Raw genomic sequence first — 25,153 nt, 5'->3', positions numbered from 1 at the left:
GAAAGTATAATCCAACCCCTGCCAGTAAGAATTTTTCTCCATTCTTTTTCCAATACCTTTGCAAACACTGCTATCCTTCTTTTTCAACTGCAATGCATAAGAGCTCCTGGACTCTTTTCTTCTGAGGCTCTGAGCTTATGCCAAATCTTATTGCTTCTATTTGTTACCTTTCTGAAATCTACTTTTCAGCTCTGTTTCAAATGCTTAAAATCCTGCTTAATGCCCTCGTTCTTTCACCTGTAACATTCCTCTTTTTATACTCCTGCATTTTCACCTCTACTTTTTCAACATGTCCAACATACTGCACCTAACATTCTTTCCTGCCTTTTTGAGGATAAAAGGTGTGTCACATGGTCATTTATTGTCTTCTGCATGAAGTTCCACCCCCTCATCCTCACATCTCCTTCTATGCCTTTTAATTCATCATAATCACACATCAGACTCCTCTGTGCCACAATTTGTGCTGTCATCTTTTCATATGTTGTTGCTCCTCTCTTTGCTTCCTGCCTTCATCTTCATTCACATTTCTCCAGATGTTGCTAGTGTCCTCTCTCCTTAAAATTCCTATTTCGTATGAGCTTCCAAAGTCTGCTTGGCTCCTGTATGCTTCTGCAATCTGTCTCTCTGCATTTTCCACCCTTTATCTAAATTTATCGGAATGGATAAAGATTTATAATATTCTCTTCACATTCATGATGTTTTAATGCTTATTCTGCCTCCTTTCCCTTTCACTTTATGAAGTTAGGAAGCTAATAAATATATAATAGTGTGAGATGGACTGCAGTCTTCTGATTCCTCTCGAAGAAAAATTAAGAAATTGGTTTTCTAAGTCAAAAAGATTTAATTGAAATATCTTTTAATCTTGATAATTAAGTCTAAATTGCAAGAATTTTACTGAAAGAAATGAAATGGTTCTGGTTAATGTTTTTCTCCTGGGAACTAAGAAAAGAGCTTGTCATTCTTTTTAACTATGCTTTGGAGCATATAACTATGGCAGAATGGGAACTAATAAACACAAGAGTTTTAACAGGTAATACATGAAATAAGTCATTTTGTAATCACTCCTTAAAATCAATGTGGCAGTAGCTTCCCTTGCAAAGGCAGCTATTCTGATGGAAGGAGACTTTTTTTCTGAGAGCGCAAATGAAGGATAGACACATACAGGCAGCTCTCAAGAGAAATCATGAAGCATTAGCAGCTTCTCAGACATCAGCAGCTTTGACTTGTTTTACCACAATTGTTATGGTATGACATTCAGAAAGGCAGTCAGCCTAACAGAGAAATCTTCTATCAAAGATGTTGCCTTCTGCTGCTTTTATATTGCATATAAAAACCTAGAATAGGTTCTGAGTTTCTTGACTTGACCCATCTCCTGGATTGATACTGCTAGGTGTTACCTTTTGATTGAGACCCAGTAAATCTGATCAGCAGGAAAACTTTTACCTTTTCAGGATTTTGGTCTGAGATTTATTAAACTGTTCATAGAGATCCTAGACAAGATGGTATTTGGCAGACCAAGAAAACATGTTATACATCAGGGGAGGGGAACCTCAGGCCCAGGGACCAGATGCAGCCCTCAGCTTGTCTGGATCTGGTGCTCAGGGCTCCTCCCAGCATTGGGGAGCTCCCCCACACACAATTTTTTTGTTTTGTTTTATCTTTGCTTCTCATTTGTGTGTGGCCCCCGAGTGATTTTTCTATGGGTTAGCAGCCCCTGACCCAAAAAAGGTTCCCCGTCCCTGCTATACATGGTTGAACAGATGAGAAAGTTCAGAGTCTTGTCAGGCTTGATCACCTAGAATTTACAGAAGATAATCTGGGTTGTTCTACTGATGCATCTTAGCTTCGAATTCGGGAGTTGGAAAGTCTGGAAAATAAGTTTTCAGTTAGCCTTAGACAACAATTTAATTTGAGTACTTGGAAGGTTTTACCCAAAACTCCAGCTTTCATAACAGAAGCTGTGAGCAAATGGCATTCAATATCAGATAGAAGTTGGTTCTAGAAATAAAGTTTTAACAACAAAATATGTATTGAAACAAGCAGGTAACATATCTGTAGTATTTCAGGTTCATATCCAGAAGGCATTTGAACTTATTCCAATACTGTACAAACTTCCCCATTATTAAGCCATCTTTGTAGCCTGCTAGAGCAGCTGTAAAAGGGGAAGATTCTAGTCCTTGAGAACTTAAGAATCATAGAATCCTAGGGCTGGAAGAGACCTCGGGAGGTCATTGAATAGTGTTTTCCACTGATTGGACCTCTGGTATTGATCAGTCAATGCTAATTCCAGTGAATTTACTGATTAGATTGCTTTACAAAATAACACATGGGTCTCTCAATCTGATATGACTGTCTCACTCTTCATTAGCTCACATACATTTACCTCCCCCCCCCCCGCATCCCCTTCTGTTCTGAAATTTGATTTGTCCTTTTCATATGTGTTCTTTTTTTTTAATTGTATCCTTTGGTATATATGGTTGTGACTATTTTCTTCCACTGTTTGATCTGAGGAAGTGGGTCTGGCCCACGAAAGCTCATCACCTATTAAACCATCTTGTTAGTCTTTAAAGTGCTACATAGTCCTGTTTTTTGTTTCACTCTTCATGGGTTTTTATCAGGGACTTTGCTATCTTTGTCACAGCTCAAGATTACGTCCATACCTGTATCTGGACAACATTTGTAAGGTTTTTACTGTATCGTAATTCAACTCATACACAGATCTATTATAAATCCTGGAAGGAGCACATTGGTGCTTTTAGAAAAGATATTGAGTTTAGGTGATATGGCATTAGTCTGGGAAAGTGATATCAGAGGACAAGTCTATTGTGATTGATTTTTTTTAAATACTGGCATTGCATACTTAAAGAAATACACTCCCATGAGAATTATTTGGTGAGCCATAAGAGACCATTATAGAGATTTTTGCTTAAAAAAATGGTGCTGGCAATAAAAAGATGAAGGTTTATCTTAGTTTCAGATGTCTCAAAGGTGCACCCTGCTGACAAAGATAGGAGAAATATTAGACCACTGCTGTTAATTTTTCATAGAATGTCCTATCATTTTATTACAGCATGTTAACACTACTAGTTCCTCTTGCTGAAACTGTATTTTAAAAAAAGGATGCTGTTGCGTATCCAGAAGTCCCTAAAGTTTGTGTCCCTGCCCCCTATTTCCAGGGCAAACATGGCTTGTAGGCTCAGTTCATGGCAAATTGCCCTCTATCAGAGTATATGTGGTCTGAAGGCCTAGTTCAAAGCACACACTATCAGGGTGTATCCTGAGGCCTAGTCCAAAGGTAAGCCTCTCAAACTGCTAGCGAGCAGGCCTGTTGTGGGATGGAGAGGTAGGGGGACCCGGGCCCTCCTGCACCACCGTGTCCCACCCCTGGGCCCTGTTGGCAGTGGAAGATTCTGCTGCTTGCTCGGCGGGGATTCCTAGTGAAACACGCTAAGCTCCCAGAGGACAGCCCTCTACCCTGGGCTACTTCCTACCATTGCCAGTGCGTTGCTCAGCTCTCGGGAAGTCGCACCCCCCCGGATGGCATCCCTGGGCAGGACTGTCACTGCAGCTGATGCTGTGGCTGGGGCTGCTGCTTGGGGCTACTCTGGAGCTTGGTCCTGAGCTTCTTTCCCACTTGTGGTCAGCCCCAAATGAGTGGCTCCCAAGGCTTTTATACCCTGCCTCTCTTGTGTGCATGCCCAGCAGGGCTGTGGGGGTGGGGCCTTTTTGGCCAGAGCAACTCCCTGCCCCTCAGTGCGAGGTAGCTACACCCCGTCACAGATGCATAAAATTAGACTAATTTTAAGTTTAGGAAAGTCAGTCTGTCCATTTTATATAGGGTTTTTTGGTACAATTTTTGTGACCGCTGCCCTTATTTGTTCTGATAGCCAGACTGTGTTCTGTATTCAGGGAAACTTACAGCTAAGGTGGCAAGTTCCCTTGGCAAAATAAATCTTGGTGGCTACACTTAACGTAGATTGAATCATTTTCAGATATTGGATTGGGTGTGGAAAAGTCACCCCGAAATGTTGCTGAAGTGTGTTCGCACTTGTTCCCTCTGACAACATATTGTGTCCAAATTTTTAGTTCCCTCATTGACATTGTGGGCAATGCACTGTGAGAACACAGAACAGAACATGACACATTTTGGGACAATGCAGAGTCCCATCAAGGCACTAGGCCCAGCTCTCCAGGGGTTTCCAGTTTCCTTTTGTGCCATTTTTCCAGCTACCATTCTGTGCTGCGCACTCTAGCTTCTTCAGTACTTCTCTGCTCTGCTCACTGTCGTGGGGACATCATGCATTGCAGCAGAGTTACTCTTCAAGTTACTGACAGAAGAACACATGTGGGCTCCTGGTATTTTTCATGAGATAGACAGTAACAACTATTGTTGCATTTTGCACTGGCAGAGCAGCTGTATAGAGCAGACCATTGCATTTTGCCTGGGGAAACCAGCAATGAGTGATGAATCGCATTGTCATGCATGTATGGGGTGAAAAGCAGTGGCTACAGAACTTTAAGAAGCATAAAGCAACCTTCCTGGGGATGTGCTGAGCTGCCCCCCCAAACTGCTGTGTAAGGGTACCCTGTCAGTAGAGAAGCGTGTGGCAATTTCTATGTGGAAGCTGGTGGCCCCTGACTGCTATCGATCCATTTGCAAATCAAGTTGGAATGGGGAAGTCTACCATTGGGGCTGCATTACTGCAGTTGTGCAGGGCAATAAATCACATTCTGCTATGGAGGACTGTAATTCTGGGAAACATGCAAGACATATCAGATGGCTTCACAGAAATGGCCTTTTTTAACTGGGGAGGCATAAATGGCACATACATTCCAATTTTAGCACTAGTCCACCATGCCATCAACAGAGAGTGATACTTCTGGGTGGTGCTGTAGGCACATGTGGATCACCGTGGTTGTTTCTTAGACATCAACATGGGAAGTTCTGCAAGGGTGCATGATGCATACATCTTCAGGAACACTGGCCTGTACATAAAGTGGCAGGTGGGGAGATGTGGAATAAGAGGGTGATCAGGAAGGGCATGGGGCCCTTACTGGATGAGGGGGGTAACCTAGTGACAGATGCTGTGGGAAAAGCAGAAGTGCTCAGTGCTTTCTTTGCCTCTGTCTTCACAGGCAAGGTCAGCTCCTAGACTACTACATTAGGCAGCACAGTATGGGAAGGAGGTGGGCAGCATCGGAGGTGAAGGAACAGGTTAAGAACTATTTAGAAAACCTAGACATACACAAATCCCTGGGTCCAGATTTAATGCATCCGAGCATACTGAGGGGTTTGGCAGATGTCATTGCAGAGCCTTTGGCCATTATCTTTGAAAACTCGTGGAGATACGAAGAGTTCCCAGATTGGAAAAAGACAAATGTAGTGCCCATCTTTAAAAAAGGGAAGAAGGATGATCCAGAGAACTGTAGACCTGTCAGCCCCACTTCAGTCCCCGGAAAAATCATGGAGGGGATCCTCAAGGACTGCGTTTTGAAGCAGTTGGAAGAGGAGACAGTGATCAGGAATAGTAAACATGGATTCACCAAGAGCAAGTCATGCCTGACCAACCTGATTAGCTTCTATGATGAGGTAACTAGCTTTGTGGACATGGGAAGTCAGTGGATGTGATATACCTTGACTTTAGCAAAGCTTTTGATATGGTCTCCCACAATATTCTTGCCAACAAGTTAAGGAAGTATGGATTGGATAAATGGACTGTGAGGTGGATAGAAAGCTGGCTAGATTGTTGGGCCCAGTGAGTAGTGATCAACGGTTCGATGTCTGGCTGAGAGTTGTTTTCCAGCTCAGTGTCCCAAGGATCGTTTCTAGGGCCAATTTTGTTCAATATTTTTATTAATAATCTGGATGAGGGGCTGGATTATACTCTCAGCAAATTTGTGGATGACATTAAGATGGGGGAGAGGTAGATACATTGGAGGGTAGGGATGGGGTCCAGAGTGACCTAGACAAATTGGAGTATTGGGTCAAAAGAAATCTGATGAGGTTCAACAAGGACAAGTGTAGAGTCCTCCACTTACGACAGGAGAATCCCAAGCATTGTTACTGGCTGGGGACCGATTGGCTAAGTAGGAGTTTGGTAGAAAAGGACCTGGGGATTACAGTGGATGAGAAGCTGAATGAGTCAACAGTGTGCCTTTATAGCTAAGAAGGATAATGGCATATCAGGGTGCATTAGGAGAAGCATTGCCAGTAGATCTAGAGCAGTTGTTATGCCCGTTTATTTGGCATTGGTGAGGCCAGATCTGGAGTATTGCATCCAGTTCTGGGCTCCCCACTATAAAAAGGAGTGGAAGCATTGGAGAAAGTCCAATGTAGGGCCTCCAGAAAGATTAGGCTGCTGGCTCACATGAGATATGAGGAGAGGCTGAGGGATTTGGGCTTATTTAGTCTGCAGAAGAGAAGAGTGAGGGGGGATTTGATAGCAACCTTCAACTCTCAGAAGAGAGGTTTCAAAGGGGATGGAGAGAGGCTCTTTTCAGTAGTGATGGATACAGAAGCAGCAGCAGTGGTCTCAAGTTACAATGGGGGAGGTCTAAGTTGGATATTAGAAAAAACTATTTCACTAGGAGGGTGGTGAAGTACTGGAATGGGTTATCTCGGGGGTGGTAGAATATACATTCCTAGAGGTTTTTAAATCCTGTCTTGATAAATTCCTGGCTGGGATGATTTAGTTAGGGTTGATCCTGCTTTGAGCAGGGAGCTGGACTCGATCTCCTGATGACCTTCTAGCCCTATGATTCTATGAGATGTGACAAATCAGTAGAAATTTGGTACTTTCAGCCTCAGAATATAGAATAAGCAATTCTGTTAATACAAATATTTTTCCTGAAGTTCTGCACATTCCCATAAGCAGAATTATAGGTATGCAGTAACTATATTTTTGTTTGTGAGTTTTTTAACCAAATTTCATTTTTAAAATTTTGTTTTGCAGGAGAAATTACTATGGAGGAAACTGGGCCAGTTTTAGCTTTTCAGGATTATGCTCCTGGATTAGGGAAAATAAGGTAAGAAACTAGAATGACCTTTATTTCCTACATCAGGTTTCTAGTATTTTATTTTTTGTGAAAACACACTGTGTCAGGGTCAGGCCAGAGGGGTATAGGAAAGTGGTGGAGGGCAAATATATTAGCCCTAGACTGAGTAAGGGTATGTCTACACTACAGCGCTAATTCGAACTAACTTAGTTCGAATTAGTTAATTCGAACTAAACTAATTCGAACTAACGGATCCAGACTAAAAAACTAGTTCGAATTAGCGTTTTGCTAATTCGAACTAGCATGTCCACATTAAGTGGACCCTGAACCGGGGTTAAGCAGTGCCGGCAGGGCATCAGATGAGGACTTAGAGCGTGGAGCTGCCTTCTCAGGCTAGCCGAGGGCTGTGCTTAAAGGGACCCGACCCCCACCCCGGACAGACAGTTCTCAGGGGTGCCCCGCTTGCAAAGCAGTCCTGGCTTGGATTGCCCGGAGTACCCACACTGGGCACATCACAGCACTCGGCCATCAGACCGGCTGCACTTGCCGCAGGCTGCCATCTGGAGAGAGGGGGCAATTGGGGGGCCCGCAGCGCCCCAGAAGCCCACAGAGCCACCCCAGTCCTTCCCATCGGGAGCTCGTACCCCAGTCCTCCCTCACCTCCTTCCACTTACCCCTCCCTAGCCCCCCTTCCTGATGTACAAAATAAAGGACAATTGTGTTCAAAAATAGAATCTCTCTTTATTGAACAAAACTGGGGGAGACTGGGAAAAGGAGGTGGGAGAGGGGAAGAGAGAGGTTGAGAGAGGGGAGGGCAACTACAATGATGAGGGGTTTGGAACAGGTCCCATATGAAGAGAGGCTAAAGAGACTTGGACTTTTCAGCTTAGAAAAGAGGAGATGGAGGGGGGATATGATAGAGGTCTATAAAAGCATCAGTGGGGTGGAGAGGGTGCATCAAGAAAAGTTCTTCATTAGTTCCCATAATAGAAGGACTAGAGGACACCAAAGGAAAGGAAGGGGTAGCAGGCTTCAAACTAGTAACAGAAAGTTGTTCTTCACAAAGCAAAGAGTCAACCTGTGGAACTCCTTGCTGCAGGAGGCTGTGAAGGCTAGAACTAGAACAGAGTTTAAAGAGAAGTGAGATCAAGTCATGGAGGTTGGGTCCATGGAGTGGTCTTAGCCAGGGGGTAGGAGTGGTGTCCCTGCCCAAAGTTTGTGTCAGGCTGGAGAGGGATGGCACGAGACAAATGGCTTGGTCACTGTCTTCGGTCCATCCCCTCCAGGGTCCCTAGGGTTGGCCGCTGTCGGCAGACAGGCTACTGGGCTAGATGGACCTTTGGTCTGACCCAGTACGGCCATTCTAAGCTCAGGGCTCAGGGTCGGGGGGTCTCAGTGGACCACCTTGATTTTCATGCAAACCTGCTCCTGGGTGGCCAGGCTGGCAGCTCTCCTGCCCTAGACGGCCACTTTCCTGTGCCTAGTGCGGAGGTCGTGGACGAGGTCCACGATGTCTGCACTAGACCAGGCGGGTTCCCGCCTCTTGCGGTCCTGGGCAAGCTCCCGGGAGCCGCCAGCCTGGTCCCGGGAAGAGGGGGAGGTCTGGGGGGCATCGGGTGGTTGGCTCGAAAGAGTACTAGAAAGAGACCCGTTTTGGTACAAGGGTTTGTCCTACCCTGTAGCACTGGGAGGGACTGTAAAGACTATGAAGCTCGATTTCCCTTCATTTTCCCATGCTGGTCAATGATGAGAGTTGCGTAACAAACAGCAAGCTGATGTCTAAATTGAGGGCTGCTATGAGCCTCTGAGGCATGTAGTCTACCTGAAAGCACAGGACCCACCACGGGAAAGGAGGAGCTTTGTAATAATATATAAGGAACAAATAATTTAGGTAGTGCCTAGTACTCTGCATATTACATATTTAATAAAAATTAAAGCCAGCAAAACACAACTACCATGCATCTTGTTTTTATACATGGATAAATCTGGAACATTTTATATAAAACAGATATTTCTTAAACTAAGCTGCATCTGGTAATGCCATTATTCTAACTGTTAATTATAATATTTTTTTATCAAAAAAATCCTCTCTGAAGCAGTGTTGCCTGAAAGCTGTGCACTTGTGCAGCCATATAGGAGAGAGTTGCTGCCCAGATGGTTAGCAGCCTGCCCACAGCTAGGTTTTTTCTTTCTACTGGTTGCACACTTTCATACATGCCTCGGTGCACATAACATAAAACAGTCCAGTCATTCTTCACATGGATGGAAAAACCCAGACATGGATGGAAAAGATTAGAGAGAACATTGCTCTGAAATAAATCTTTAAATAAGATTGTACTGTTTTATATTGTCAGTTTCTTAGTTTTCAGTAATACTCCGTTCTCTTTGATAAGAGTATAAATGAGTTCATATGACAACATAATAGATATACTTTATTAAATGAGCTCTTACAGCCATCACCCACCCTCATGGATATATTCTGAATTCATTGTAAGACTTATTCTGTTTTCATTTCAGTGTCGTTACTGGGTAACAATACCAATTTGCACTTACATAGAACATTCCAAATAAAGATCTCAAATCACTTAATGAATCCAAATTAATTGTGGCTCACATCACCCCAGTGAAAAAGTCTTATCAGTATTTTACAGCATATCAGAACTATTGATATGATTACATGGCTTGAAGCTGGACTATATTAATACTCACTATAAGACTTTTTGTGGGCTTCAGCACATTCTGCATGGGCCAGTTAGCATATAACATGTTACTTCAAATTAAAATATTATACCCTTCTGGTGCTGACAAAACCACTATGTAGACAAGATGTGGCAGAGCTAAGAATATAATTCATATCTGTTTGGGAGTATTAAGCTGGCTCCCATTGCAGACCAACTCCCTTTTGCCATCTTGTGTTGCTGCATCTGTTAGAGAGGTAGTAGCATTGAGTGACAGAGGGATCCCTCGGAGTGGGGTTCGGAGTGCACTGACTGCCGGTCCCACCTCCAGGGACTACCGAATAATCATGTAACCGCTAAAATTTCATGCAGTTACACAGCTTTTCAATTACGCACTATCCAACGTCTCTACTTTTGCCTTCTCTGCTCTGTGCATTTTCTATATCTTCTCATTTGTACATGTATGTATACTCCAGTTCAACAATACCCAGCTCTTCTGGTTTTTTGGACTCCCCGGGCCTACCACCAGAGCCATCTAGACTGGAGTTGGTCTTCCTGAGGTTGAGGGCTCCTTCCTTGGTGACTTCACTGATCTGCTTCCCCATGTTGAGCCAGTCCCTTCCCCCAGGCCAGGCTTCCCCGGAACATCACCTGGAAAGGAGGGCCTTCCCCCACTACTCAGCCCGCTACTGTTGCCTCTTCTGCAGCCTCACAGGCCCCTTTGCAAGCTCAGGATTCAGAGGCAGTAGTCATGAAAGGATCCTCATCCTCCTCACCAGATGAGGCACTTGGTGGCTCTCTCCATGCCATGCCATCTATGGACTTGCGGTCCTATCATGAACTTCATCGCCTCCTGGCTCAGAGTTTGGGAATCCAGGCAAAAAGGGTGTCAGGGATTCGGACGCTATGTTCGACATCCTGCAACCCAACACCTCTACCAGAGTGGCCTTACCAATCAATAAGACTGTGACCAGAATCACAAAGAGGCAGACCGAGGCCTCTATCCTGCTGACAGACAAGAGAGCTGAGCAGAGGTACTTCATGTTGCAGGAGGGGAACGAACACCTTTTTTTCCCATCTGTCTCTAGGGTCTCTGGTTGTTCAGGCGGTGAATCAGGGAGAGGCAGGGCCAGCCAGGCACCACTCCTAAGAGCAGATGCCAAGAAAATCGACTTTTTGGGCAGAAAGGCCTGCGTGTCTGGGAGTCTTAAACTTCATATAACAAACAAGCAGATCCTGCTGAGTCTCCACGCATATATAACACCTGGGCGAACAGGGGCAGGTTCGCTGAGCTGGTCCCTAGGGACTCTCGGCCTGAGTTTGGAGCCCTTATAGAAGACGGTGGGGTGGTCTCCTGAGCTGCTCTCCATGCTGCCCTGGGCATGGCCAATGCAGCCGCCTGCACTGTAGCCATTATACTGATTTTGCATCGCAGCTGTTGGCTTCATGTGTCTGGAGTGCCACCTGAGCTCCAGACCACTATTCAAGACCTACCGTTTGAGGGTTCATCCACATTGACTAACGCCTGCAGTCTCCAGGATACCTGGGCCACCTTAAAGTCCCTGGGGGTCCATACACTGGTTAGCCAATGGCGTTCTCTGTCGGGCAGGAATGCCTCAGACCCTCTCAGCAGGGCACCCGTCCTGCTTTCTTCACTCAGAGAGAAATAGTAATGGGAAGAATGGCAGATGTCGGTTCTGACCAGACCAGGACCAGGGCCCATCCAACAAGTTCTCAGGGCCTTGGTTTTTGAGGGTATGCCCGAGGACAGCCCTTCCAGCATCACTCTTTGGTTTAAACAGTGGGGGCTCAAGCATTGTGGATCCAGAACTACTTATAGGTTTCCTTTTATCTAATTGTTTGAATCCAAGAAAATCCCTGAATTCTGTGTCACTCTAAGTGCAGCCAAATCGAATCAAGGGGCTTGATTCGAACTAATGCGACCCGGAGCGCACTTCCTGGTTCGAATCAGCTGGCGATTGGAATAGCGCACAGGCGAGATTATGCTAATGAAGCGCGGGATAGTTAAATCCCTGCTTCATTAGCAATTTCGGTCGCCTACATTTGCATCCCTAGTTCGAACTAGGGTGCAAGTGTAGACGTACCCTTAGATCTTTCATAATCTATTAATTGCTCTTAGGGGGAATGGTGAAAGATATTGTCACATAGTGGCTCAGTTAACAATAAGGCACGTTTTGTATATTTCTTTACTGTTTTAATGGTTTTATGGAAAGATGAGTTTCTTCCCTCTCTGATGCTAAGGGAATTTGTGTTTGCTAAGATTGAAGATCAAGAAGATTTTTTCTTCTTCATTGTTTGTCACTGAGGTGTTTGACACACGTCCTTTGTTTCAAGTGCTCTTCCAAGAATAATCTAATGGCTCTTATATGCAAACAAGCAGGATGACATTGCACTTATTTTCTTGCCGGGGAGGTTTCTTCCTAAAATTTCACTGTGTGATTTAGATACATTTCTAGTCTGACTAGCTATTCCCAGGTGTCTCTAACACAGGTGTTCTCAGCCAGAACTGAGGGATCGGACTCTTAGGGTGCGTCTAGACTGGCAAGATATTGTGCAAAAACTTGCCAACTGTCTACACTGGCCGCTTGAATTTGCTAAAATGGCCATCGGAGCTTTCTTGCGCAAAAGCGCGTCTAGATTGGCACGGATGCTTTTGTGCAAAAGCACTTTTTGCGCAAAAGCATCCTTGCCAATCTAGACGCTCTTTTGCGGAAATACTTTTAACGGAAAAACTTTTCCATTAAAAGTATTTCTGCAAAATCATGCCAGTCTAGATGTAGCCTTAGGGTATAACTACATGTGGTTTGGTATGCCAAGCTGTGCTACCATGCTTGCTTTAATCTAGCTAACATGGCCAAAATAGCAGGGAATACAGCATGGCACAGGCATCAGCATGGGCTAACAACATGAGTACATATATAAGATTCCTATCAATCCTTTGCAGCCTACACTAGAACTTGTGCTGCTGTGTCTTTGTGGCTATTTTTACCTGTACTAGCTAGATTAAAGCTAATGTGAATATGACAACCCATGTTGCAATCATACTTTGGGTTGACTTAGAGTTATACACTGTTATAGGAGCTAACTTGTCAGAGGTAATAGTATTACTTTTTTTTTTAAATAACCTACTTGACATTGTTTGCAAGCCAAGTACATTTTCATTTTAATGTTCCATGTCAGCATCTATCTGACATAAATAGGACTACCCATTTGAAACAGAAAACACATAAATAGTTTCTGGTTTTACCGTAACTTGCTTTCAGTAGAAAGTCATCAAATACTACATCAGTGGAAAGATGTATTATGGTACTTAGAAACCTATTGTAAATGCCAGCCCTCATTTTAAATACTTTTCTTGTTGCACACCTGTGCTCCTATATAAATTGAATGAATAGTTAGCTACAAAAAGTTATATATTTTAGTTGTACATTGGTATAAAAAGAAATGTTCCTCAAAAACATCACTAGAAAGCTAGATTTGATAGAACTAAAGTTTATATTTCAATTTGCATTTTCATTGGTGACATTTTAAGTTTAATTAAAAACAATTAAAGCACTGTTCTAGTTAAGCAGAGTTCAAAAATTTTTGTATAATTTTATATTTCTTTTTAAGCAAAAGAGGGATGTCAGAGAGGAGAGTGACGATTGGAGAAAATTGATCCTTGAAACAGAAGAAGCTATTTCTCTTAATATGAAGGATAATACCATTCAGCATATAGAATATATCTGCTATGCCAAGTAAGTATAAGTAGTATGGAGGATATATAATCAAAATGCCTTGGTATAGCGTTTTATATTGTGCATGAGTACTTACGTTGTGATGTCACTATAAATTATATTTTTTCTTTCATCTGTATCCTTTTGGACTCAAGAAAAAACTAAAAATTATCAACTTTTATCTAAGCATCCCATACTTAAATCTTCTGTACTTAGAAGATGGATGATTCTTTACTGGCTTAGATTCAGATTTGATGTAATAAATATTTTGAGCAAGTTAGTGAACAAAAGGCCAATAGTTCACCTTGGATTGAAAATCAGCAATAAGTTGTGTTTGAAGGTGTTCACCATCTGCTATATGTAGTTGTTGTACTTTGCAGCTTCCAGTCTGAATTCAGGTAAAAATGGACTATAGAATTATCTTTAAGCTCTTAAGTAAAATCTCCCTTATGTGGCCATTCGTAAATAGAAGAAAATAGGCAAAATGCAGTACTTCAATAATATAGTTAACATTGACACAAATTGCAATAGTGATAACCAATTTCAGTTCTTGGCATTTTAGACAATAAACAGATTTAAGATTAGCATGATATTTTAGGTTGAATTGTTGTGCATGATAGGTCCCTTTTTATGCAGAGTAAATTCAGCTAAGCCAGGGGTGGCCAAGCTGTGGCTCCAGAGCCACATGTGGCTCCACTGGACCGGAGGGTGCTCGCTGTTCAACCCCTAGCTCTGCCCTAGGCACTGTCCCCCTCCACCCTTTCCCTCTAGGATCCTGCCACTTCTCACCCTCTCCACTGAGCCTGTCACATCCATGCTTCCCCCCTTCAGTGTCTCCCACTGAGAAAGAGCTGATCCAAGTGGACAGAAGAAAAAGGAGAAGGAGGCATTGACCGGTGGGGTTGCCAGTAGGCAGAATGTGCTCAGAGTGGTGGTGGGGAGATGATCAGGGCTGGTGACAGAACTGTTGCTCTTTGGCAATGTGCATTGGTCAATTCTGGCTCATTCTCAGGTTTAGGTTGGCCACCCCTGAGCTATGCACTGCTTTGGTTTATCTGCTTGGTAAATTTGGGAGCCTAATTTAATTATCTGCCTTTTAATTCAGGTTCAGCATTGAAAGGTGATAAACTACTTAATAGGATGAACCTTAGTTTTAAAATCGATAAAATTATTTGAGAACCCTATATTAATACAATATTGGTTAAATACACAAATTATAAAGTGGAAAATTAACAATTTCAGCTAATATTTTATTTATAAAATAAAATCTTAGCATAATGGTGGTACAGCAATCCTAAGTACTACAGAAGCATAATAATGCTTAGTGAATATTAGCAAACCTTCATTTAAGAACTGAATAACTGGTGTGCATTTGATCTTGTTTTTATTAGCTTTTGCATTGAATTCAATTGTTTTTTATTCTTAAGAAGTCATAGTGGATACATACCTCAACTTTAGCTTCATAGAATCATAGAGCTGGAAGAGACCTCAGAAGGTCATCAAGTCCAGCCCCCTGCTCTAGGCAGGACCAATCCCAACTAAATCAACCCAGCCAGGGATTTGTCAAGCCGAGACTTAAACACCTCTAGGGATGGAGACTCCACCACTTCCCTAGGTAACCCATTCCAGTGCTTCACTACCCTCCTAGTGAAATAGTTTTTGCTAATATCCAACCTGGACCTCTCCCACAACAACTTGAGACCATTTCTTCTTGTTCTGCCATCTGTCACTACTGAGAACAGCATTTCTCCATTCTCTTTGGAACCTCCCTTCAGGAAGTTGAAGGCTGCTATCAAATCCCCTCTCTCTTCGCTTCTGCAGACTAAACAGACCCAACTCCTTCTATCTCTCCTCATAAGTCATATGCTCCAGCTCCCTAATCATTTTGGTTGCCTTCTGCTGGACCCTCTCTAATGTGTCCACATTTTTGTAGTGGGGGGCCCAGAACTGGACACAATATTCCAGATGTGACCTCACCAGAGCCGAATAAAGGGGAATAATGACATCTCTGGATCTGCTGGCAATGTTCCTCTTAATGCAACCTAATATGCCATTAGCCTTCTTGGCTACAAGGACACACTGTTAACTCAACTCATATCCAGCTTCTCATCCACTGTCACCTCCAGGTCCTTTTCTGCAGAACTGCTACTTAGATGGTTGGTCTACAGCCTGTAACAATGCTTGGGATTCTTCCGTCCCAAGTGCAGGTCTCTGCACTTGTCATTGTTGAACCTCATCAGATTTCTTTAGGCCCAATCCTCCAATTTGTCTAAGTCACTCTGAACCCTTTCTCTGCCCTCAAGCGTATCTACCTCTCCCCCTAGCTTAGTGTCATCCGCAAACTTGCTGAGGATGCAATCCATCCCCTCATCCAGGTCATTAATAAGGATATTGAAAAAAACCGGTCCTGGAACCGAACCTTGGGGCACTCCACTAGAAATCAACCACCATCCTGACATCGAGCCGTTGATCACTACCTGCTGGGCCTGGCCTTCTGGCCATCTTTCTATCCATCTTACTGTCCATTTATCCAATCCACTTTCCCTTAACTTGATGGCAAGAATATTGTGGGAGACTGTATCAAAAGCCTTGCTAAAGTCAAAGTATATCACATCCACTGACTTTCCCACATCCACAGAGCCAGTTACCTCATCATAGAAGCTAATCAGATTGGCCAGGCACGACTCTCCCTTTTTGAATCCATGCTGACTATTCCTAATCACTTTCCTCTCTTCCAAGTGCCTCAAAATGGATTCCTTAAGGATCCCTTCCATAATTTTTCCAAGAACCAAGGTAAGATTGACCAGCCTATAGTTCCCTGGATCTTCCTTCTTCCCTTCTTTGAAGATGGGAACTACATTTGTTTTTTTCCAATCATCCGGGATTTCTCCCGATCTTCACGACTTTTCAAAGATAATGGCCAAAGGCTCCTCAATGACATTTGCCAACTCCCTCAGTACTCTTGGATGCATTAAGTCCGGACCCATGGATTTGTGTACGTTTAGCTTTTCTAAATAGTTCCTAACCTGTTCTTTACTCACCAGGGCTGTCTTGTCTTCATCCCATCTTGCATCACTTAGCGCATTATTCCGGGAGCCCATGTTGTCCGTGAATACAGAGGCAAAGAAAGCACTGAGTACTTCAGCTTTCCCCACATCATCTGTCACTAGGTTACCTCCTTCATCCATTAGGGACCGCATACCCTCTCTGATCACCTTCTTCTTGTTAACATGCCTGTAGAAACCTTACTTGTTATCCTTCACATCCTTAGCCAGTCGCAGTTCCATTTGTGCTTTCGCCTTCCTGATAACTCCCCAGCATTCTCGAGCCCCTCCCTGGTCATGTGTCTAAGTTTCCACTTTTTGTAAGCTTCTTTTTTGTGCTTAAGTTCACCAAGGATTTCCCCTGTAAGCCAATCCGGTCTCCTACCATGTTTGCCTCTCTTGCTACACATCGGAATGGTTTTTTTCTGTGCCTTCAATAAGGCTTCTTTAAAATACTGCCAGCTGTCCTGGACTCCTTTCCCCTTCGTGTTAGCATCCCAGGGGATTCTGCCCATCAGATCTCTGAGGGAGTCAAAATCTGCTTTTTTGAAGTCCAAGGTGTGTATTTTACTACTCTCTCTTCTTCCTTTGGTCAGGATCCTGAAATCTACCATCTCGTGATCACTGCTTCCCAGGTTGTCACCCACCTCCACTTTCCCTGTTAGTTCCTCCCTGTTTGTGAGCAGAAGGTCAAGCTGTGCACGGCCCCTGTGCCTTTGGCACTTGTGCCAAGAAGTTATCCCCAGCATTCTCCAAAAACTTCCTGGATTGCCTGTGTACTGCCGTATTGGTTTCCCAACAGATGTCAGAGTGATTAAAGTCCCCCACGAGAACCAGGGCCTGGGATCTTGAAGCTACTCTCAGTTGTCCGAAGAAAGCCTCATCTACCTCCATCCACCTGATTTGGTGGCCTGTAGCAGACACCAACCACATCGCTGCTGTTGTTTGCTCCTTTAAACTTAACCCATAGACTCTCAACAGGTTTTTCTCCCTCTTTATACTGGAGTTCAGAGCAATCATAGTGCTCTCTTACACATAGTGAAACTCCTCCTCTCTTGCCTGTTCTTCTTCAACAGTCTATACCCTTCCATGTGAATCATCCCACCAAGTCTCTGTTATGCCAATTAAATCATATTTCTTGGACTGGGCCAGGGCCTCCAGTTCTCCCTGTTGATTGCCCAGGCTTCTCGCATTAGTGTACAAACACCTCAGATAACCAGTTGATTGCCCTATCGTCTCCATTCGAATCAGGGGTCCTCCTTTGTTGCTTGTTCCTCTTTGCATTTCTTCCAGGTATCCGACTTTCCCACTCCCCTCATGGTTTTGGTCACCGTCCCCCAACAAACCTAGTTTAAAGCCCTCCTCGCTAGGTTTGTAAGCCTGCCCGCAAAGATGCTCCTTCCTCTCTTGGCTAGGTGGATCCCATCTCTTCCTAACAATCCTTGTGCCCGGAACAGAGTCCCATGGTTGAAGAAACCAAAGGCCTCTCTGCAACACCACCTGCGCAACCACGCATTTACTTTCTCAATTTGACGATCCCTGCCCAGTCCTTTCCCTTAACAGGGAGGATGGATGAGAATACCACTTGCACTCCGAATTCTTGGATCCTTCTTCCCAGCGCTACATAATCCTCAGTAACCCGCTCAAGATCATTCTTGGCCGTAGCATTAGTTCCCACATGGAGAAGTAGGAAAGGGTAGCGATCCAAAGGTTTGATCAGTTTGGTAAGCCTCTCAGTCACATCCTGAATGCCAGCTCCCAGTAAGCAGCACACCTCTCGAGATTCCAGGTCCGGACGGCAGATGGATGGCTCAGTCCCTCTTAGGAGGGAGTCCTCGACCACCACCACCCGTCATTTTCTTTTGGGGGTGGTGGCCATGGAACCCCCATCCATAAGACTACGCATCCCATGCCTTCCAATAGATGGTGTTCCCTTCCGGTTTCTTACTTGTGAGGCCCCTTCCAAAGCATTCACCACTGCAGAACCTGTGGAGAGAGCCTGAAAGCGATTACTTACCTGTATAGTATTGAGGGATTCCCGTGCTGTCCTTTTTCCCCTTCTAGAAGTTACATGCTGCCAGTTCTCTACCTGGTCCCATACTGCCCTCTCTGGCTCTTCCGCCTGCCGTGCTTGAAGGATTAAACGCTGCCTTCTATCGAGGAAGTCTTCATCCTCTCTGATCAAGCATAGGGTCCACACTTGGGCCTCCAGTCCTCTAATGTTTTCTTCCAAAATGGCAACCATCTTGCACTTAGTGCAGATGAAATCCGTTATTTCTTCTGGGAGGAAGGAAAACATGGCACACTCCGTGCAGGTAAGAACAACAGACCTATCACCATCCATCGCTGCTGTTCTGGAGAAGGGATTTAAAAAGAAAGGCAAGAGAACCTCACGCCCTTTCCTCTCCCCTTCCAAACTTCAGTTTCTCAAGTTTCTTCACACTAGACAAATCATGAAAGCATTCATTCTTTTTTATGAACCAATGTGGAAGCAGGTTGATTGAATGTAAAAAATAGGTTAATGCGTCCCATAGGTCACAGAAATCAGGATATTCAAAAATTGAGGTTCACATATGCAGCTACAATACAGACAAAAATTAAAGCTTCCATTTGTCTTTTAAAATTACTTTGTCTAGTCCCAGAGAAATAATCACTGCCAGACCTTTGTCATAATATATTTTCTAAACTAGTACTGAAATAGGATTAAAAGTTGCAATCACTTTCGTATAGCTAATTGCCAAAGAGGTTGTGTGCTGAAAAATGGCTCTGACCAGTAGGAGAGTAAAAAATGGGTTGTTAAAAATATTTTCAAATATTCCATAATTTGTGCAAGAGTTTTAAATCTGAACTTCCAGTTCTAGTTTTATTTTACACACTAAGTAAAATTTGGTGATTTAATAGCATAATGCTTGTTCCTCTTTCTGCCAACAAAAAGAGCTGGTAGTTGATAAAAATAGGAAAGAAAAAGTTCATCTAAACAACTTAAACTTTTCTTTTGAGAGAGTAGATCATGGCACTTCTGACAGCTTACATGTTCTCTTGATTTTGTTGTTGGTTAACTTTATAATGTCTATGAAGTAACCATTAAACATTTATTTTGAAAGAATAAGCAGCTGGGTAGCAGTATAATATACACTGTTCAAATCTGAAACGAATGGCCTCAGAACAAAGTGCATCCATCAAAGGAAAAGAATACTGTTTCTGCTACAAGCTGTATTGAAAAAAAGGCAAATGTCTGAAAAATAAATAGTGAACACCTGTGCTGAATAAATTAACCAGCTGGTTAGCAATTTTTCATTAGACCTATCTGAAGGGTTGGCTGTTACAAGGCATTAATAAGACACATTCACTTTGAGATATTCCTTTGTTACTACCATTAATTGAATGGTGGTAGATAATATTCAAAATTTACACAACAATTTGCCTGCAGATGTATCCTTTTTGTGAATTAGTGGGAAGTTGTCTGCCCAAAGGATTAATTTAAGTGATTTTTCTTTTTTTATAGATACAGTTGTTACATTATTCAAGGAAGGTTATTCCTATAAGAGAGATGTCATGAGTTCAGTTTTGTATAAAGAGGCTGGACTTTTATAGTAAAATTAGTAGCCCTAGAAACCATAGAAACTAAGATGTTCATGAAGGGAGAACTGAATAGATTTAAGAATATGTAAGGTTTAGTGAAACTTCGATAAACTTTGACTTAGACTTTTAGAACAAGGTAGAATACAAGCCCCAAATGCTTTGCAAAAAACTTATTGAACTCAGGTTATTATGAATTTCTGCTTAAAGTGAAGTAGTTCTGTGAATTTGCCTTGAGAGTTTCACTCCATGAGCATTTTGACAGAGCAGAACTTCATAGGTGAAGATACAGCCAGAGTGAAGAAAGACGTTTGTTTCAATGGTTAAATAAATGTCTATAGCTTATATATTGTTTGCCCACGCACAGCATCCTTTTATACAAATAAATACCACAGCAGTTAATAAAACTGAATTGATTTCTAGTCGTACAATCCTCAGTTAGTTGATATGATTTTTTTCTTACAAAATATTTTTAAAATTCATCAGACTGTATTATTGAGCTATTGTACATAGACATCCTAGAGGGATAGCCATATTAGTCTGTAACTTTAAAAACAACTTTTTTTTTTTTTAAAGGAATAGTCCTGGGGCAACTTAGAGACTAATAAAAATATATGTGTAGTATCATGAGGTTTTGTGGGCAAAACCCACTTCTTCTGATGAGATGATCTTCTTTGAAGGTGCCACAGGACTACCCTTTTTAAAAAAAAAAAAAAAAAAAGTTGTTTTCATAGCTAGACATGTAAGTGTATCTGTCAAAACAGAAAAAACATTAGAATATTTATGCATACAAAGTTTTATTGTATTATTTATTTAAGTCAAATTAAAAATAACATACCACTTACAGCAAAACCATGATCATTTCTTCCATTCAAACTTTTTCATTGAGTTGTTCTAGAATAAGTCTGTGTAATTATAGTATATCCTTTTTATTTTATTTTTATGTATATATATATATATATATATAGTGTATCCTTTTTACGGTAAATTCTGAATTATAATGCTACGGTATATAAGTTTTAGTGACATAGGTGGAGAATAGCTGCATTGCTTGTGTGCAGTAGAGCCATATGTGACTTGAATAAGTGCCTTTCTGCTAACCCATACTAGTGTTTATTGTGCTTCATTTACTAGAAGAACTATAAATTTTGGAGAACTCTTAATGTGGTGTACCTGTTGTTTTTAAAAATGAGTACCAGTAGTCCTGTGGCATCTTAGAGACTAACATATACATATATATAGTATCATGAGCTTTCATGGGCAAAACTACTTCTTCAGATGAGATGATCTTGAGTCCTGTTTTTAACACACTCATGAAGTATTGTGCCTTAAATACCATAGGGACCTTAATACTATACCAACCGTGTAGGTATTAGAGAGAAAAGTAAGTAAATCATTGGACACTATTAAAATTACATAATGTTCTAGAAATTGTCATGAAGCCAAAGTCTGATATTTGTCTATGAGGATTACAAGCAGAGGCCTCAAGTTATTGCAGAGGGAGAGTTCCTTCTAGCGGTATAAAGAATTTTTTTCTAGAACTGACTGTTTTCATGGTTATGGAACCATAAACCTGCCTATAGGTCCAGGACTGAATATTTGTTTTCATACTCCAATGCATAACTCTCAGGCAAATTTCCATGATGGCCTTGGGAGGTGAATGTCTACCAATTTTAAATAAAAATGTCAGCTTTTAGCTTGAGTCAGGCAAAGGTCTATAATAATATACCACAATCATGGAGGTATTCTCAATTTATGTCTATAAAACTTGTATATCATAGTATATACATAGCCGCCTTGAATATTTTAAATAGAAAGGTGGGGTAAAAATATTTAAATAAATAAATACAGTAATTCAGAACCTGTCATAAAGATACATTAACTATCCATACATAATTACACATACATTGAGGGAATGTCCACACTGTACGGCTACTTGGTATCCTGAAATAGCTACCCCATGTCTATACAAGCTGCTCATTTTTTTGAAATATTTTTCAAAATTACAGGCGTGCTATTTCACCATCCCAGTAAACCTCATTGCACAAGGGATAAGGGATGGCCCAAAATAGTGCATTACTTTGAAATTTGGTGTTGTGTAGACTGGGGTGGGCAAGAATTTTGGAAGAGGGAGGGCCACTTTGCAAATTTCAGAATTGACTGCGGGCTGACCTGGGAGCGGTGGGTCCTCGGGCAGAAAGGGCGGGGTTGAGAACTATGCTGCTCGGTATGGTGACTTTATTTTCTGAACTGGCTGCAGCTAGTAAGAACAGTTTAATTTAAATTATGAAACAAATTAAGCGTTTTCACTTTCTCATGTTAGTTTATCAACCTTCATTTTAAATAAAGTAAAATATTATGTCCAACACAAAAGGTTTGAATGTTTCCTTTATTTATGGGAGGGGTGTTGAACCCTTTTTGAGTCTGGGGTCACTGACCCACAAAAAATCAATTGGGGACCACACAAGTGAGAAGTAAAAAAAACCCAAACCCTCCAACCTCTCCCCCCCCCCCCCCCCCCCGCTTACTGATGTGGCCCCAACTGAAACACCCCACTCCTCTAGTCCCCTAACCTCACAGGTGAGAGGAAAGGAAGGGGAAAACTGAGGTTCAGGGTTTCCTATAGACCAGATTTACTTTTCAGAGGTTCTGGAGTTAGTGGATTTTATGGACCTCCTTAGGCTCTGGAGTAGGGACAAAAATGAGGGGTACAGTGTAGGAGAGAGGGCTGCCAGCAGGTAGGATAGGGATGGGGTGCAGGATCTGGGAGGGAGGTGGGATGCAGAAGCAGGCTGGGAGTAAGGTGTCTGGCCAGATGGAGGGAGGAGGAAGAAGGGAGGGGGCAGTGTGTGGCCAGGAGATAGGGTAAAAGAACAAGGGAGGGTGTCAGATCAAACTAGGGGTACTGGGTATTGGAGAGGAGGGAAATGATGGGATTGGTATGGGGAGGTCTGGATGTTAGGGGGAACCTTACTTGGCTTCGTACTCCTTTGCAGCAATGGCTGCATCCATGCTGTCCTGGCCGTGGCCACAGGCCACCCCCGGAGATGCCACTGCTGCAGCCATGCAGCTTGGGGCCAGCCCTGGAGGCATTTCAGTCACACGGCCCCAGGCCACTCCAGAGCGCCATGACCTGGGGCAGCCCCAGAGGCGCTGTTATCGTGGCCAGGTAGCCCAGGGCTGGCCCCCGGAGGCACTGCTACTACAACCCAGGGTCGGCTCCAGAGGCGCCCCTACTGCTGCTACCACTACCCCAGGTTGGCGCTGGAGGCACACCTATCACGAGCACATGGCCTGGGGCCGGCCGGTCCTGCAGGCACCATGTCAGTGACATCTTCAGCCTCCGGGTCTAGCCCCAGACTGTGTGGCTGTGCAAGTGGTGCCTTTGGAGCCAGCCCTGTTGAAGAGCCTCAGCGGCAGCGTGGGGTGTGGAGGGGTGGGGTTGAGCTCCTCCCCTCCCCCCTGGACTTTAATTGGGGGGCGGGGCCTATAATTGCCTCGGGGGCCAGATCAAAGCACAAGGCAGGCCAGATTCAGCCTGCTGAGAGGCTTTTGCCGACCCCGGTGTAGATGCACCAAATTTCAAAATAAGCTATTTCAAAATAGTTTTGAAATAAGATACACAATTTATGTAGCACAAATTGTGTATCTTATTTTGATTTGGCACCAAAAGTGAAGTACTAAATTATAGTAATTTTAACAGCATAATATTCAGCACGTTATCTATAAACTTTTTTCTTTGAGGTTCTACTACATCTATTCCATCTGAAGCCAACTCCATTTAGAATATAAAATAAATAGAGTGAATAGTAATAAAAATTGGACAATATATTCTGTATTGAAATGTTCATTCAACTCCCTGTGTACCGGCTTCACAGGGGTTATGTGACAGCTAAGATTATTTTGCTTGCTGGGATATTCCTTTTCAGTGCGATCTGTCCAATTACTGCAAGGGGGTGGGCATTAAGATGGTCTAAAATAAGAAAAAAGAGCAGAAGTGAACATGCACATATTTTGTCCTCCTCCTCTCCTTGGTATCTATGGCAATATAGGTCTGTGTCACTTCCACAAGGGAAAATTTGTGGTTCCCACAGTGCATAAAGAGCCCTTTGTGCTCACCACTAATGCCTTTGCTGCTATGCTTGGGGTGATTCTGAGCCAATCCATGGCTTGGGTCACTGTGAGGTTCCTGGGCACTCCCAAACCCAGAGGTGGAGAGTCAGAAAAGATGCAACCACATGTAACCATGGCATCACCTTTGCCTGCTGCTTCTTTGCAATAGCTTTTTCGTCCCAATCCAGAATGGGATCTCTGGTTTAGGGAAAGGCTTATAAAACCCCTCCCTTCTGTATGTAGGAGCTCTGCTGCGTTTCTGTGCAACCAGTCAGACACAGAACCCTTCTCAAGCCCATTGGGTGTTGCAATCCTTAAAGGGGTCTGATGTTCTTCTTCGAGGAGTGTCCGTGTGGGTGCTCCACCTCTAGCTCTTGCAGCGCCACTGTGTGTCCGGACAGAGATTTTCAGTAGCAGTGCCCTCCGGTGTGCCACGCATGCACAGCAGATGGGACACACGGTGCTGCTACCATGCATGTGCAGCAACCATCCCTTCAGTTCCTTCTCTACTGCCATCAGCGTCAGTCAGAACCGCAGTTGCTCTCCTTTTTCGCTTACTAGTTTTGATAGCATTCCCGTTAGTTTTAGTTAGTAGTTAGTCAGAGTTTAGATTTCTTTCCTGTAAAAGGTTTAAAAAACATTTTTGTTAGACCGCGAATTGAAACTTCGCCCTCTGGAGAACATGGTGAGACCAGCTTCGGACTCGGAGCAGTCGTCCCTCCCGTGCTAACCATCATCCCTGGCCATGTCTGAAAAGACCACACCGGTCAGTGTCTCTATGAGGGACTCTTCTTCTGACCAGATCTGGAAGAGGTCCCATACCTCCAGTAAGGGTGACTCTCCGTCAAAAAAACAGGAGCAAGCGCCTAAATTGCCACCTGCTCCAACACCTTCCAGGATTCCAGACAGGGAGACTCCAGGACCGACAGGTACCAATGGTTCCCGAGGGTCAAAGGACCTACATAAGCCTGCTAAGCCTTCAGGCAAGGCGAAGGCAAAATTGGTG

General features: G+C 43.3%; 1 protein-coding gene across 4 annotated transcripts in view; it reads left to right on the top strand.

The window, feature by feature from the left end:
• The window catches only part of CHM (CHM Rab escort protein), a 232,771-nt gene that overhangs the window by 54,926 nt on the left and 152,692 nt on the right, over positions 1 to 25,153 (top strand). For all 4 annotated transcript variants that reach the window (XM_075940753.2, XM_075940752.2, XM_075940754.2 and 1 more), the window contains exons 3-4: positions 6,954 to 7,026; positions 13,308 to 13,432. In XM_075940753.2, coding sequence (XP_075796868.2) covers positions 6,954 to 7,026; positions 13,308 to 13,432 — 198 coding nt within the window. The remainder of the gene's footprint in view (positions 1 to 6,953; positions 7,027 to 13,307; positions 13,433 to 25,153) is intronic.

This window comes from Pelodiscus sinensis, chromosome 13 (genome assembly GCF_052426305.1).
Source record: "Pelodiscus sinensis isolate ZL-2025 chromosome 13, ASM5242630v1, whole genome shotgun sequence".
Classification (NCBI taxonomy): domain Eukaryota; kingdom Metazoa; phylum Chordata; order Testudines; family Trionychidae; genus Pelodiscus; species Pelodiscus sinensis.
This window is presented reverse-complemented; position numbering and strand designations above follow the sequence as displayed.